Source organism: Eschrichtius robustus, chromosome X (genome assembly GCF_028021215.1).
Source record: "Eschrichtius robustus isolate mEscRob2 chromosome X, mEscRob2.pri, whole genome shotgun sequence".
NCBI classification, from domain to species: Eukaryota; Metazoa; Chordata; class Mammalia; order Artiodactyla; family Eschrichtiidae; genus Eschrichtius; species Eschrichtius robustus.
In genome coordinates this window covers 67288615-67304715 of record NC_090845.1, presented here as the reverse complement: position 1 = coordinate 67304715, position 16101 = coordinate 67288615, and the positions used below count along the sequence as shown (strand labels likewise).

The 16101-nt window shown below is 36.3% G+C and overlaps 1 protein-coding gene across 8 annotated transcripts in view; it reads left to right on the top strand.

The window, feature by feature from the left end:
- ATRX (ATRX chromatin remodeler) overlaps positions 1 to 9883 on the top strand; it is a 254434-nt gene extending 244551 nt beyond the window's left edge. For all 8 annotated transcript variants that reach the window (XM_068534190.1, XM_068534186.1, XM_068534185.1 and 5 more), the window contains 5 exons: positions 3032 to 3181; positions 4042 to 4167; positions 4908 to 5003; positions 5517 to 5645; positions 6675 to 9883. In XM_068534190.1, the coding sequence (XP_068390291.1) occupies positions 3032 to 3181; positions 4042 to 4167; positions 4908 to 5003; positions 5517 to 5645; positions 6675 to 6953 (780 nt within the window). In that variant the 3' untranslated portion in view covers positions 6954 to 9883. The remainder of the gene's footprint in view (positions 1 to 3031; positions 3182 to 4041; positions 4168 to 4907; positions 5004 to 5516; positions 5646 to 6674) is intronic.
- Positions 9884 to 16101: the final 6218 nt, after the last annotated feature.

Below are 16101 nucleotides of genomic sequence, written 5' to 3'. Positions count from 1 at the left end.
GATAAAAAACTAAGTCACATGCACTTTTCCTCTGACTTGTTGACATTTTAGTTGACTGTGGGTAAAAATGAAAGTTATTGCACGGGCAGAAACTGAACCTCTATCATAATCTGACCTTAAAATTAGGCAATCATGTTTGACTTGATAGCATAGATCTTAAATCTGGAATTGGTGGGGAGAAGATATTTAAAGGTTTTAGAATGGGATTTCCTGAAATGAATATCTCCTGAAGATGAAAATGGTAAAAATAGTTCATGTCAGGTTCAGGCTAAGCATGAACTGGCCTTTCACAAGTTTTTGTCTAAGAATTGTGTTTGTTTCAGTTTTTATATTTTCTTTTATTAAAAAATTAACACATAAAAACTTCAGAAAGAACAAAAGTGTTAAAAAGTGAGAAAAAATAGACCTACTTAAGTTTTTCCTTCCCCTGGAATCCTTTAGGGAATTTTCTTTTTTTAAGAGAATAGATCTGGGAAATGGAGGCACTATACCTCAAGAAAACAGTCATTCTTTACAGTGTGATAGAATGATCACTGGATAGGAGTCAGGAAATTTATCTTCTAGTCCCAGCTAGTCCTTAGCTCTGTGATTGGAAAAAGGTTACTTTGCCTCTCTGGACATCAGTTTCTACCAATTTCAAGATGATAAGTTTGGACTTTGAAATTACAGGATGCTAAGGACTAACTTGATAAAGCTCCCTGAAATCACAGACACTTTTTAAAAGGGTGTGTTTGTGTGTATGTGTGTGCATGTATGCACATTGCATACATGCATTTCTGGAAAGGCTTTTTCTCTAACCATAAAAAGTAGTTAATGTATGGATCGTGGTATTTATAATTGAGAAATAAACGTTACACTTGATTGACATAGTGTTTATTTCCAAAGAATTGGGTATTTCATTTATTCCTGCCATTCTTATCTCGTCCTGTTACATATGTGATGGTAGAATATTTCATCCATGTTTAACTTATAATCACAACTAGATTAAGTTATTATCCAGTATTACGGAGAAACCACACAGCTGAAAAATAAATTCAGTTCCTAGCACACAGTTCTCCTGGTCTTTCCCTTAGGTTGCTGTCTTAGAGAAATGAAGTGATTTTTGACTATGGTTAAGAACATCACCTATTGTCAGACAGAAGTAAAATTAGGGACTATCTATAGAACATTTCTACCTTGTAATTTATTTGGTATTTTGTAGAACAGCTGACTTTCCTAATTGTACTTGGCATGGTCACTTGCTAAAAATATTAGTCAGTGTTATCTGGTTTTATTACATACCTCTCTCCTGAGTCATGCTTGGGGGGTAAGCATGGGAGACACACATCTAAGGAAGCATTATCTTTTAACAGAATTTAATTCAGACTGCCCTATCTCCCTGCCTGCCTGGTCAGTAACTCTGAACTTTGGAGATCTATCTAGTGATGATAAACCTGTTCTATATGTCATAGGCCAGAGAAGTCAGCTTTGATGGCAGACTTCTACACTGGTGCAGGAGAGAAATGTTTACTTAACATTTTAAAAGAGCTAAACTTATTAACATATATGTGTTCCACCAGTAGACTTTCTTGAGCCCTCTTGCTTGTATGGTCTTTTAACGTTTTCAACAAAAGAAATAGCACATGCCTTCAAAATGAATTATAAAATCTCAATTACAGCTGTATCCATTAAGAAAATCAGTTCCTTTTCTTTCGTGAAATTATGAAGTGATTATTTATTGAGGTAGCAAGATAAAAAGTTTGTTAACATGATACCAAATATCAGAATGTTTGGAATTGGTGTCAGCATTTGCTGTTTTACAGAAAAAAACTTAGGGCCTCATGAGCTGAATTTTTCATCTTGAGTTACTTAACAAATATTTGAGCCCCTGCCCTGTGTTGGACGCTATACTCTAGGTATGGTTGAAGATGTAAAGACAAAATTCTTTTCAAGTGTGGGCTTTGTCTATGCTAAACTTATGGAGGCATTAAGCATTATTAGATGCAGATTAAATTTAAATTTAATGTGCTATATACCTCGCTGTACCTTCCTTTGGCCAGTCAAATATTATTTACGTTCTTTCACTAAGTTCACACTCAATTTAGAAAGTGTGTTCTAAGGAAACTTGCTGTTAGAAGCTATGGAAAATCCTTTTGTAAAGTGAATTAATTTGCCTTTTATATATCCAGGTTTTCATCTTTTATTTCTTAATAAACAACTTGTGAATATTTTAATTTTTTATTAGCAAGTAACATACCCATGGTTCACTTTAACCCCCTGCCCCCCAAATCTCCATTTGTGTGTGTCTCTCTCATAATCATAATCACACGGAGCAGGAGTTTGGTGTTCTTACTGAGTATATAAATGATCCCAATTTTTAAGCTTTTAGTTTTTTTAACCTTAAAAGACTGGCTTAAGACATTATGACTTTAAAAAAAGACACTATGATAATAAATTGATAAATGGTGTATATCAGTTTAAATTTGAACCATGGGTCCTTACAGTGTAATTTATATTTGACCTTCTTACAATTGAAATATAAGGGTTGTGTGTTCCAGTTAAACTGTTCTGTAGCTGTTTTGATTAATTTAGATTTGGTTTTTGTTAGTATAGTGGTTGGTAGCTAAAGTGATTATGAAAATAAAGTTGTTAAACATGTATGAACAGGAGTAGCCATGATTTTTAGCACAGTCATTCATTCAGTGTAATCTCTGAGTTAAGCAGACTTCTGTTAGCATTTTTTTATCAACTCAGAACAAAGCACAAAACAAAATGATATGAAAAAATTAGAAAAAGTTGGAGGAAAAAACCTTGAAAGATGAAAAGTAGTCATTAAAAAATTGAGCCCCTAAAACATGCTATATAAACATAACATTCTTACGTAAGAGGCTGGTGTTGCATGTATTGTGAATGTTTTCTAGGTAATTTATCATATATATCAGAAAAATGTATAGCAGCCAGTTTCTAGCTTCTAGTCTAACAGTGGACCAAAGAACTATGGAGATACGATCCAGAGGGAGAAAATAATTATTATTTCAACCCCTCTAAACAGGACACCATACTTGCAGAACTTCTTCAAATACATAAAGAACACATTGTAGGATATCATGAACATGATTCTCTTTTGGACCACAAAGAAGAAGAAGAGTTGACTGAAGAAGAAAGAAAAGCAGCTTGGGCTGAGTATGAAGCAGAGAAGAAGGTAGTTCATTTGAAATGCTTTTTTTTTTCTTTTTTTTTTATGTTAGTCATTTAAAAGAACAATGGGGGAAGAAAAGCGTCACATTTGGAACAGGTAGTAATGTAGTGAATCTTCAGGAACAGAGTCTCGAAGTATGAGAGTCTGTTTATGGGCTTTTCGGTACCTTTGGTGATAGAGTGGGAGGAGATGAGAGAAGAAAATATTTTCCCCTTAAAGAGTAGTAACCTCATTTCTGATTAGCACTTGCTAAATTGAGAGATTAGTGGGAAGCTATATATTTAGCATCACTTAACTTCCATCAACACCCTCACAGTAGTACCAGACATATAGGAGCTTAGAGTTTGGAGGTAGGAGTAAATGTTGCTTTAGCATGTGTACCATGAAATCTAAGTTTTGACTGATTATCAGAACACAAAAATACTCCATTATTAGACATTAGTGTCAATCTCCAGCAGCAACTTTATTTAAAATAGTTCCACATCTGTTTTAAACACCACCCCCACTTGAGCAACAATATGCCTGAGCATATGGGAAACCTTATCCTAATGCCTGAATCCTTTTTAAACTCCTAACTCATTGTACCAAACTTCTTTAACGTTGTGATTTTAGTAGTCTCATCAGAATTCTCTGAGTTGCCCCATTCTGTGGGAATTATCAGAAAAAGGGTACACCTTTAGGGGTTAAAGCTTTCTATGTAAGAAGATCTTGGTTTCGGGTGAAAAGGGTGTTTTGTTTGTGTGTGAAAGAGTGTTAATAATTTCCTAGATCTGAGAATGTGGATTTTTTTCTAAACCAGTAGGTGATGTAGAATTTCAAGTTTTAAATCACAATGTGGAAAGTGCATAATTTTTTGTTTTTAGGGACTGACCATGCGTTTCAACATACCAACTGGGACCAATTTACCCCCTGTCAGTTTCAACTCTCAAACTCCTTATATTCCTTTCAATTTGGGAGCCCTGTCAGCAATGAGTAATCAACAGCTGGAGGTAAGTTGTGAAGTACAAAAGTAGTTTAACTTGAATTAAAGGCAATTTCAAGTGCCCTGTTGTTGAAGGTTCCCTATGCTGGAATATCACATTCTCCAAAAGATTACCTCTGAATAGACCGAGAAATTTTTCTTTTATTTGTTGACCTTTTTGAACCAGCATAGTATAATAAAATGTGGTTTGTTCAGAGCACAAGGGCATCAGGCCTTGAATTAATGTAGTTTGAATAATTTTAATTAAGGAACAATAGGGCATCTGACTGGCTAGGGAAATAGCATTTTCTTCAGTTATAAAATATTTTGAATAAACAGGATAAATACACACATTGATTTATATTCTAATGCAGTGTAGATGCAACATTAAGTACACGATAATGCACAGTATTATGAAATAAGTAATTTAAAACTAGAATCAGTTATGATTTAAATAAGAAGGACTAGGTTTTAATATACCAATAATTTAATAATTCAATCTGTGGTTTTCTTTTTAAAATGTGCTTATGGAGTCATTTAAATTATTAAAATATTGGTGCAATAGAACCCAAACTTTTATCTTCCTAACAAGACCCTCACTGATGAGTTTTACTCCATTTTATTGATGCTGAATTTTGCTGTTCTTTTCAATTATTTAAAGAGTTTTAAGACCAAGTGCTATAATTTGGCAAGAGAAAGGATCCCTATACTTTAAAACTATGCTGACTTTTACATGCCCTTATAAAGTTATTTCTTGCATTCTTCTAGGACCTCATTAATCAAGGAAGAGAAAAAGTTGTGGAAGCAACAAACAGTGTGACAGCAGTGAGGATTCAGCCTCTTGACGATATAATTTCAGCTGTAGTAAGTTAATTGGCAATTGTTTATTCCAACTTGCAGTTTGTGTTCTTCCCCCCACCATTTGTTTTAATTTTTAATTGTTGTTTGATTCACTACTTCCGTGGGGAAAAGAGCGTAATCCTTATAACTTGATTTGCAACAGTAAAATACTAATAAACTGGATAATAGTGCCAAGCTATATATAATTCAGTTTTACCTGGATGTTGGCACAAAAGAGAAATGTAAAATCTAAGAATTGGGAAATCAGTTAATCATAGAAATGTATGCATTGTTTACATAAATGTACTTTAATTACCAGTTGCATGAATTAAATCCAAATAGGTTTATTCCAGACATAGGTAACCCTTGTGCAACAGTGGTCAACTTAGTACCCTGCTTTTACATCATTGTCTTCTTTAGAAAAGAGTAAAGGAAAAGGAAAAAAAAAACTTTAAAAATCCTCAATATCTTTAAGTACCTTAATTATTTTTTCTCAATTCTACTGCAATAAGGAGTAAATAGAAACTTTTCTTTTAGTGGAAGGAAAACATGAATCTCTCGGACGCCCAGGTACAGGCGTTAGCATTAAGTAGACAAGCCAGCCAGGAGCTTGATGTTAAACGAAGAGAAGCAATCTACAATGACGTATTGACAAAACAACAGATGGTAAGAATTTGGACTATCTCTAGGTTATGTTTAACTTCCTTGAATTTATAATAATCGGTTTGCGTGACATCTGTGTCAATAACCATTCCCTCATATGGACGGATGGATGGTCATTGGTTATTCCCAGAGAAACTTTATCCAAAAACCTAGTAATGTCAAATAAAGGTAATGTCTTTTGTTGCAAAGGAGCAACAACTTCCCAAATGGGTCTCCTTGAAGTTTACATAGACTCTCTTCCATATAATTTTATTTTTGTATATTCTGGACATCTAAAAAGGAATTTTTGCCAGACTTTTTACCACATTTACTATTTTTAAACAACTTCCACAAATATGTATACTTTTTAATATATTTAATTTGAGATAAAAAGTGGAGCTATATATGATACATGACACAGGTTCCTACTAAATTATGTAATTCTTTAAAAGACTAGCATATTCCAGGATCCTTGATCATCTTTCCTAGCGTGGTCTTTGCCAGCCATCTGCCTTGCACTGGGAAATTTCAACTCTTGACACCGGGGAATCAATTTCTGTGGCATGAATTTTACTTAGAAAGCACTGTAGAATTATGTGGTTTTAAATTATCTTAGGAAATTTGAGCCATTCCAAGTAGGAATTATTCCCACTGCAAGTGCCTTTTCCCTTGGGTGTTTGTCACTAAAAATGTTTGTCTGTCATCAGGTGAAATATTCAAAAGAATGACAAAGAAAGGAGACTTGACAAAAAAGTGCTGTAACTAATACTTGAGACTAATCACAGTGCAGGATGGGTTACTATGGCAACTAACCTAAATGCTGCTTGCACTACAATAGTCAAGTCATTAAGAGAATTTCGCCCTAAATGGTGTTACTAACCGGTTTCTACAGTAATGGTCCTGTGAATGCCATCAAATTAGTAATGGTGATAACAATAATGTGTTTTCCTTTTGGTATGGTACCCCCTTAACAAATTGATTTTAACTCAAAACTTGATACTGCCTCTTTGAGACAGGTCATGCACTTGTAGCAGCTCTCTTTTCTCTCTTTAGTTAATCAGCTGTGTTCAGCGAATACTTATGAACCGAAGGCTCCAGCAGCAGTACAATCAGCAGCAACAGCAGCAAATGACTTATCAACAAGCAACACTGGGTCACCTCATGATGCCAAAGCCTCCAAATTTAATCATGAATCCTTCTAACTACCAGCAGATTGATATGAGAGGAATGTATCAGTCAGTGGCTGGTGGTATGCAGCCACCACCATTACAGCGTGCACCACCCCCAATGAGAAGCAAAAATCCAGGACCTTCCCAAGGGAAATCAATGTGATTTTGCACTAAAAGCTTAAAAGATTGCTAAAATCATAGAAAGATCTTTTATTTTTTTAGGAATCAATGACTTAACAGAACTCAACTGTATAAATAGTTTGGTCCCCTTAAATGGCAATTTTCCATATTAGTTTTAAATTTTTTTTAATAGGGCATACCATTTCTTCCTGACATTTGTCAGTGATGTTGCCTAGAATCTTCTTACACACACTGAGTACAGAAGATCTTTCAAATTGTTTTCAGTGAAAACAAGTCCTTCCATAACAGTAACAACTCCACAGATTTCCTCTCTAAATTTTTATGCCTGCTTTTAGTGACCATGAAATTGTCATAAAATGAATGAATTTATGAAAGAATACAGATTTATATATTCATTCTTTACATATAAAAACACACAGCTGAGTTCTTAGAGTTGATTCCTCAAGTTATAAAATACTTTTGTATGTATTAATCCATTTCTTGATTAAAGTGATTGAAATGGTTTTAATGTTCTTTTGACTGAAGTCTGAAACTGGGCTCCTGCTTTATCATGTCTGTGACTGAAAATTAGAAACTAAGGGTTATCTTTGACACAGAATTGTGTGCAATATTCTTAAATACTACTGCTCTAAAACTTGGAGGAGTCTTGCAGTTATCTTAGCATTGTATAAACAGCCTTAAGTACAGCTTAAGAAGAGAATTCCTTTTTCTTCTGTAGTCTTTCTGCCATTTTTTTTTCAGTTATATGTGCTGAAATAATTACTGGTAAAATTTCAGGGTTGTGGATTATCTTCCACACAAGAATTTTCTCTCTCCTGGCACTAATATAAAGCACATCTCTTAACTGCTTGGTGTCAGTGCTAGTGCTTCATCCTGTTGCTGGCAGTGGGATGTGGACTAACAAAATCAAGTTCTAGCATTTTAGGAGGTTAAGGATGATGTTGTGGTTGTTAGCTTCACACCCTGTTTTATAAACAACATCAAAATGGCAGAACCATTGCTGACTTTAAGTTCACATGAGGAATGTGCTTTAAAACAATTCCCAGTACTGTCAGTATTGTGAAATAATTCCTCCTAAAGATAAGGTTCACTGGCTTCTATGCTCTTCTTCTTTTCTCTCATCAGTATGTTCTTTTTTCCCCAACTACGTTTTCTTACGTAAATTATGTTTCAAAGCTCGATTTTCTTTTCTTTTTTTTTAGTTTAGATCTGTGAGGCAATTTTCTGATCAAAATTAATCATCTCTAATGCCCTTTTTTAAGGTTTTACTAGAAAGTCATTACATTGTCGTTTTTCTTAATCCAGGCCTGTAAAAATGACTTATAGGGCTTCCCTGGTGGCGCAGTGGTTGACAGTCGGCCTGCCAGTGCAGGGGACACGGGTTCGGGCCCTGGTCTGGGAGGATCCCACTTGCCGCGGAGCGGCTGGGCCCGTGCGCCACAACTGCTGGGCCTGCGCGTCTGGAGCCTGTGCTCCGCAGCAGGAGAGGCCGCGATAGTGAGAGCCCTGCTCACCGCGATGAGGAGTGGCCCCCGCTTGCCTCAACTAGAGAAAGCCCTCGCACAGAAACGAACACCCAACACAGCCAAAAATAAATAAATAAGTTTAAAAAAAATTACTTATAAGCTTATTCATGTACAATTTGGTTGCTTGAGTTTCTTAAAGAAAAAGATTGTTAGACTATGAGAGTCAACTCAACATGGCGAAACCATTTTTGAGATGGTGACGTAACATGTAGTGGAAATAGCCAGCGAATTCCAAAAAAGAGAAAGCTGGGTGGAGGATTTGCTCTAGGTATCACTGGATTAGAATGAGGAATGAGTTTAACATTAGCTAAAACTGTTTTGAATTGTTAGGATGATTAAGAGATTTCCACTTTGATCATGAAAAACTAGTGGTAAACATCCAGGAGTACTTAGTTTGTCATATAGAATTTTGAGGTTTGGTGGATCCACCCTCCACCTTCCCGTGGTGAGTTATCACTAATGAATTCCATGTATTTGGATATTATGCCAGCCATATAATCAAGTTTATTCAGTTGATTTGGGGGGGGGGTGTTTTTACTTTAGAAGAAATGAAAGAGACAAGATTTATGAGATAAATATTTGAAGACAGTATACTTTGGCCAACTGTTGTCAGTTGGTATTTCTACAAGTCCAGAATACTTTAAACCTGATTTACTAGACCTGTACCTGTGAACATTCATCATGGTCTGATTGCTTGCTCAAAGACACAGGTGTCAGAATTTTAGGCAACCTTCTAAACCTTTTTCATCATGAATGAAACTATGGTTTAAAGAATAATACATAGAAGAATGAATGGGAAATAAGAGAGTTTGAGATAAAACTTGGACCACTTTGCATACTCTTCTTCACTTGACATTTTAGCCACATAATATGTACTTTGAGTATAACATCAAGCTTTAACAAATATTTAAAGACAAAATCACATCAATAAGATACTAAAAGGCTCATTTTTATATTTGTTTTAGATGTTTTAAATAGTTGCAATGGCTTAAAAAAATGACGATTTAAAATGTTGCTTGTAATACAGTTTTGCCTGCTAAATTCTCCACATTTTGTAACCTGTTTTATTTCTTTGGGTGTAAAGCGTTTTTGCTTAGTATTGTGATATTGTATATGTTTTGTCCCAGTTGTATAGTAATGTTTCAGTCCATCATCCAGCTTTGGCTGCTGAAATCATACAGCTGTGAAGACTTGCCTTTGTTTCTGTTAGACTGCTTTTCAGTTCCGTATTGAGTATCTTAAGTACTGTAGAAAAGATGTCACTTCTTCCTTTAAGGCTGTTTTGTAATATATATAAGGACTGGAATTGTGTTTTTAAAGAAAAGCATTCAAGTATGACAATAATACTATCTGTGTTTTCACCATTCAAAGTGCTGTTTAGTAGTTGAAACTTAAACTATTTAATGTCATTTAATAAAGTGACCAAAATGTGTTGTGCTCTTTATTGCATTTTTACAGCTTTGAAAATCTGTGCACATATTGTTTCATAGAAAATGTATAGCTTTTTATGTGCTATTTAATGGTGGTTCTTTTGCACATTTAGTTATTTAATATTGGGAGGTCAAGAAGTTTGGTTTTTAAATCTGTTATATACTAAATTCTGTAAAAGGAGATCTCAAACCTCAAAAATAATTTACATCCCAGGAAGTCTATGTGTGTTTGTGTTAGTTTTGGTTGTCTGTGTGTAATCCAGTACCATTTCCTGCTTCCTAACTGCTGCGTCACTCATTTAAGTCAAGCAGGGCTACAACTCCACACTTGATACAAAAGCTGCTTACTATCCCGGAGCAATAGCAGGTTGATGGAAACCTTGTTACCTGACCTCCAAAGAAGGTGAATATTTTGTAGTCTTCCTTTAGCTATGCCCATTCTCCCTCTAGTATCATAAAATCAGATACATATTTCTGTGCCCTAAACAAAACTTTAAAGACAATTATTTACATACCCCCGTAGAAATTGTTTCCTTTGAGGGTGGCATGTTGTGAGATATTTTAGCAGTAAAATAGGTCATCCTTTTACATGCTTATTTCACTAAAAATTATGTTCAGGTTATTCCCCACCTTAGTTCACCAGACTTAATCTCAAGTGACTTTTGGCTATCTCCAAATCAAATCTACCCTTAGAGATGAAAATTCTTCCACCGTTGATTTTTTTTTTTCAAAAGTATGTAATCTTTGCCAGTCTCAAAGGAGTGACCAAGTTTCAGAAATGCTTTTTGTGTGTGCAACATTTTATATATGCTGTTATATGGAAGTGAATAAAAATTTAAAATCCAAAATATATACTGTTTCTAAGCTCAATATCTGCCAGGTAACCAAACTGCCCACATCACTCATGTTGGATCTAGTAAGAGAATGGCCCTTGCGGCCCCTAGTTTTACTCCCCAGAGTATGTACTACCATAAAATTTCTTTACAATATATACTGCCACCCTCTCTTTGGAATAACCTTCCTGACACCATTGTGCCTACTTGGCTGACTATGGAAATCACTCTTCCTCCCCCAACTCTACGGATCTGTCTTTCTGATAGCGACCACTGCATACCTTCACCAAGGGAGGTGTGACAAGGAAGGCAGCATATAAATTGACACCTTTATTAAAAACAATAAAGATAAAGCTTTAAAGGAATGAAAGGGTGAGACAAATCCTAAACTACAGCAGCTCCTCTTTTAATACTCAGAACTGCCACATTTTCCAAGCAGTCTCTACCCAGCAGCACTCTTCCGCATTCTGCTCCTGAACATTATGCCCTCACTTCTCCCTGATAGAAACACGTTAAGGGAGGGGGAGCTTGGCTCCAATCTCCTTTGGGTAATCATATCAGATGACTACTGAGAGACTTCTACCTATTAAGTAGACTCAGCCCCCTGCCTATAGTTCTCACATCAAATATGTGCTGGTTTTCAAGAAAGGTGACGAGAGATGACTTATCAGATGCAAGGATGGGATTTGTTTCAGGTGTATGAGGAGAAAGTGTAGTATTGAAAGAAAAAGAACAAAGGTAGAGAAGGATCGGGAAAGACAGACTAGATAGGAGTGGATTGATGGAGGACCTTGAAATCCTGAATGAGTAACTCAATACGGAGGATTACAAGGGTTTGTGAGGGAGCAGATGTGTTCAAAGTAGCAGGTAAAGGTAGTGATTTGGGCAGGGGTAATTTGAATGGTTAGGTGAAGAAAGATTGCAGACAGGAAGATGGATAATTAGGCATTCAGTGACCAGACTACTGACAATTTTAAGGACAAAAGGCACAGTCATCAGAGCTTGTATAGGATAGTGAACTTCTTAAATTGTAAGAAAAACCTTATTTCCTTTTACCCTTCCCCAAGGAGCCCACTTTGTTCAGGATTTCTGATTTTACATGCGAAACTTCACTTACGCTTTGTTTACCCTCTCAAACATAGTGATAAATGCATTAGTGGCATTCCTGTTCTTTCACAATTTTTCATTACTCCTAATTAACCCGTATACATTATTTGCAGAAAGTGAGTTTAGTCCGTTTAACTAAGTCGAGTGTAATTCTACATCTTTCTTCAAGGTAACTCTTCAAAGGGCTAAATCCATTCCTGTTACTTTTCCTTGAGACCCATTCCAAGGGCTAGTATCTCAGTTGGTAATGTTATATTTACAAGCTTCCCTTGTTATTTTCGAAGTGCTTTGTGCTTATTACGTGTTAGCCTGTGTACAACATATCTGTGAGAAAAGTGAGGAGAATAGTTACATTTTCCTCGTGACAGTTAAGCTAAAAGACCAAAATCAAATCTATTGGCACTTAGGAGGCAGAAGACATATTCTAGTCAAATTATCTGAGCCTTTCATATCTCATTTGGAAAATGGGACTATAATAATACCTTACTTTCTTGAAGGCAGGAGGCTGGACCAGGTGATTTCTTGAGGTCCTTTTCAGCTCCAAGAGTTAGGGTTTAGCTGTGAGCAAAGCACAGTTTGAAGCCAAAAGGCAATGTTTGTCTAAAGTTACACAGTAAGTTTGTGAACAATTAGAAATCCCTTCCCTTTAGCTAACCCTCTCCCCTACTAAGCTATACCTTTTCTTTTCCTCTGCTTAGGAAAATGAGAGGTCTGACAGGCATTTTAATGACAAAGCAGGTAAGTCAAGTTGTAATTGGCTCTAATTACCACTTCCACAAGCTGTAACCTCCTTTATCTTTTGCCCAGGGGCACTCTCAGAGCTGTGTTTCTTACTGCTTCTGGAACTCTGCAGAAAATAAAAAAACATGTTTAAGGATCTGATTCTTATAGCTTGGTCACCTGATTGGGTTATATATTATACATGACAAAACATCAAGGTAAATATAAATCCGCTTTTGTAAAGTCAGCTTTTAAGCAAATAATTGGTAACTTCCCATTTGATTGTTCATAACTGTAAAGCCCAAATTAGGCCGATATTTAAATTGTCTGGTCTGGACAAAGTTTATAGTGAGTAGGAGGCAATATTTGTTTATATTGACTCTTACGTAACAACGCATATGGCATACTTTTTGAGATGTAGGTTTTATAATAGTCAAATCTTGTGAAGAAAACTACAAAAACTAATAGAAGAGTGAAATAGTGATCTTTTTTTTCTGTAGCTGCTTGTCCCCACCTGCCAGTAGCAAAGCAGGTAGAAGCTTGTGTCTGGCCCGCTGAATACATTTCAATGAAAACAAAACCAAACAAACAAGAAAAAGAAACGTGGTTAATATAATCATTTGAGGTATTGTTCGTTCATTACCAGCTCTTGGTAGGTTTTCAATAATACAGCATGGAGGTTGGCCTTCAAAGGCTTTAGTGATACAGGCTTGCTTGGACCCTATCCTTAGCAAAGTAACCCTCTTTTTCTATTAGCAAGTGTTTCCGTCCTCTCTTCCCATATCTTGCACACTCTACTGTATGTGCTAAGCTCAAATGAAGTACCTGCCTGCAATTTTTTTCCCTTTCTCCAAACTATCATCTCCCCACACCTCACCACACACACATCCCTTTATATTCTAATACCTCAGTGTCTCTGTGTGTGTGTGTGTAGGGGAATTATAGAATTATAATTTATAAATTATCATTTAGAATTATAATTTATAATTGTAATTATAGAATATTCTATAATTGTAGAATAACTATGGGATAATTATTCTATAACTATAGAATTATAAATTATACTTTATTATAATAAATTATACATTAGAATTATAATTTATAATTATAGAATGATACAGTGCTAAAGATGGTAGGGGTCTTAGAGACCCTGTAGCCTATCCCTCTCCCTTTATAGTTGGGAAAAACAGAGGTCCAGAGAGGGGAAGAGACGCCCAAGGGCACCCATGTCTTCTAGCCTCTATTCCACTTCTCATTCCACTCTGTTCAGATGCCTCTTATAACACTTGTATTCCAATTCTTTTTTTTTCAATCTGTCAGACAACGTTAAGCAAATTTTCAGAATAATTGGTACTGAACTAAACTTTAAAATGAGAACTGTTTGTGGGAAGTAGAGGGGTATGTGAACCAAGATGACGGAAACAAATTCCTGTGTGATAACTGTACAATGGGATATTTATTTGTTTCTTCTTTCACCACACTCAGCACAGTTTAGACCAATAGGATCTGGAAGCATTGTTCTGCTTTCTGGACCTCAGTATCCTTCAGAGCCAAGGATGGAATAATTCAGCCTTCCTCAGATGAGGTAGATTGATGTACCAAGTACTTCAAAATCCTCTATTTCAAATGAGAAATGCTGCTGTATTCACAAGGAAACAAAACAGAAAGTTCTGTGTTAGTGTAGTGACATCTGTCAGGATAGGGGCAACTAACTATTCTTGAGTTATAGAGATGTGCCAGAAGGATCATGAATAGTCATATTTCCAAAGAACTAAGAAACAGCAAAATGATCTTAATATGCTAGAATTTGGAAGCCAGGTTCTATTTTTATAAACTTGGACAAGTTACTTCACCTCTCTGAATCTTCTCTCGCATGGCAATATTTATTGAATGCCTATTATGTGTCAGGCACTATGACTAGTCACTTTTATAATTCCTGTTTTACAGATGAGGAAATAGGTTTAAAATAATTAAATTATTCACTCAGTGTCACATGACTAACTGGAAGAGGCAGGATTCTGTTTTTGCCATTGAGCAAGCTTGTTTTCAGGGCACTTCCTTCTTTCTCTTCAGTGGTGCCTAGAGGGTTTGGCTTTATCCTTTCATTTCCTTCTGTGATCCAAATAGAAGTGTCTGAAAAATCCAGTGTGAGTACCTTGAAATACTTGTTTTAAGATATCAGAACTCATTTTTAATACAGTGCCTTCCTCACAAGTTCAATTAGGCACCAATTGAGAATCCTAAAGATAGAACTATTCTGAACTAAGTTTATTTTTCATTTTTCCACCTGGTAAAGTCTAGGTACCATTCAAGCAAGGCCTTAAAAGAGCTAGAATATGGACATGCAGAGACTGAGGAGAAGGGCATCTCAGAGGAAACAGCAAACACAAACACAAACACAAACACATGTAGGCAGCAAAGAACAGAACTCCGGATAGTTCTAGGAAATGCCATGCTTCTGTACTTGTGCACAGAAGGTCAAAGCCCCATTTAAGCCAATAGTTTCTGGAATACACAAATTGTAATTAAATGGCGTGGTAGGCTGAATAATGATCCCCCAAAGATATCCATCTCCTAATCACAGAACCTGTGAATATGTTAAGTTACTTGGCAAAGGAGAATTAAGATTACAGGAATTAAGGTTGCTAATCAACTGATCTTGAAATGGGAGCGTCTCCTGGATTATCTGGTGCGCCCAATGTAATCACAAGGGTCCTTAAAAGTGGAAGAGGGAGGCAGAGGTAGAGTTACAGGCAGGTGTGACTAGGAACAGGAGGTCCAAAGAGATGCAATGCTGCTGGCTTTGAAGGTGGTTGGAAAGGGTCACGAGGCAAGGAATGTGGGCGGCCTTTTCCCTGGTGGTGCTCAGAAAGGGCAAGGAGAAGAATTCTCACCTAGAATTTCCAAAAGGGAACGCAGCTCTGCCAACACCTTGATTTTAGCCCAGTGAGACCTGCATCAGACTTCTATCCTACCTGCCGAACTGTAAGATAATAAACAGGTGTTGTTGTAAGCCACTAAATTAGTGGTGATTTGTTACAACAGAAACAAGAAACTAATCAAATGGTTATTTGTGTGATTACTTGATTAATGTCTTGCTCCCCTGCTAGATATGTGAGCTCTTTAAGGGCAGAACCCTGTCTATTTTGCTCACTTTAATATCCTCAGCACCTGACACAGAAAAAGTATGAGATAGTTTGATGAATTGATGTGTGAATGTCTTGGTGGTCATACATTACCTGAGAAAATTATGGCAATGTCAATACCATCAACGTCTCTTTCTGTGTCCCTAAATGTATATGTATGTCTGTTTCTCTGCCTTTTTCTTTGGGTCTCTTTGTCTTTCTCCTTCCCCTTCTTTAGTGGCCCTTCTCTCTTCCTGACTTCTTTTTTTTTTTTTTTTTATAAATTTATTTATTTATTTTTGGCTGCGTTGGGTCTTTGTTGCTGTGCGCGGGCTTTCTCTAGTTGCGGAGAGCGGGGGCTACTCTCCGTTGCGGTGCTTGGGCTTCTCTTGTTGCGGAGCCCGGGCTCTAGGCACACGGGCTTCAGTA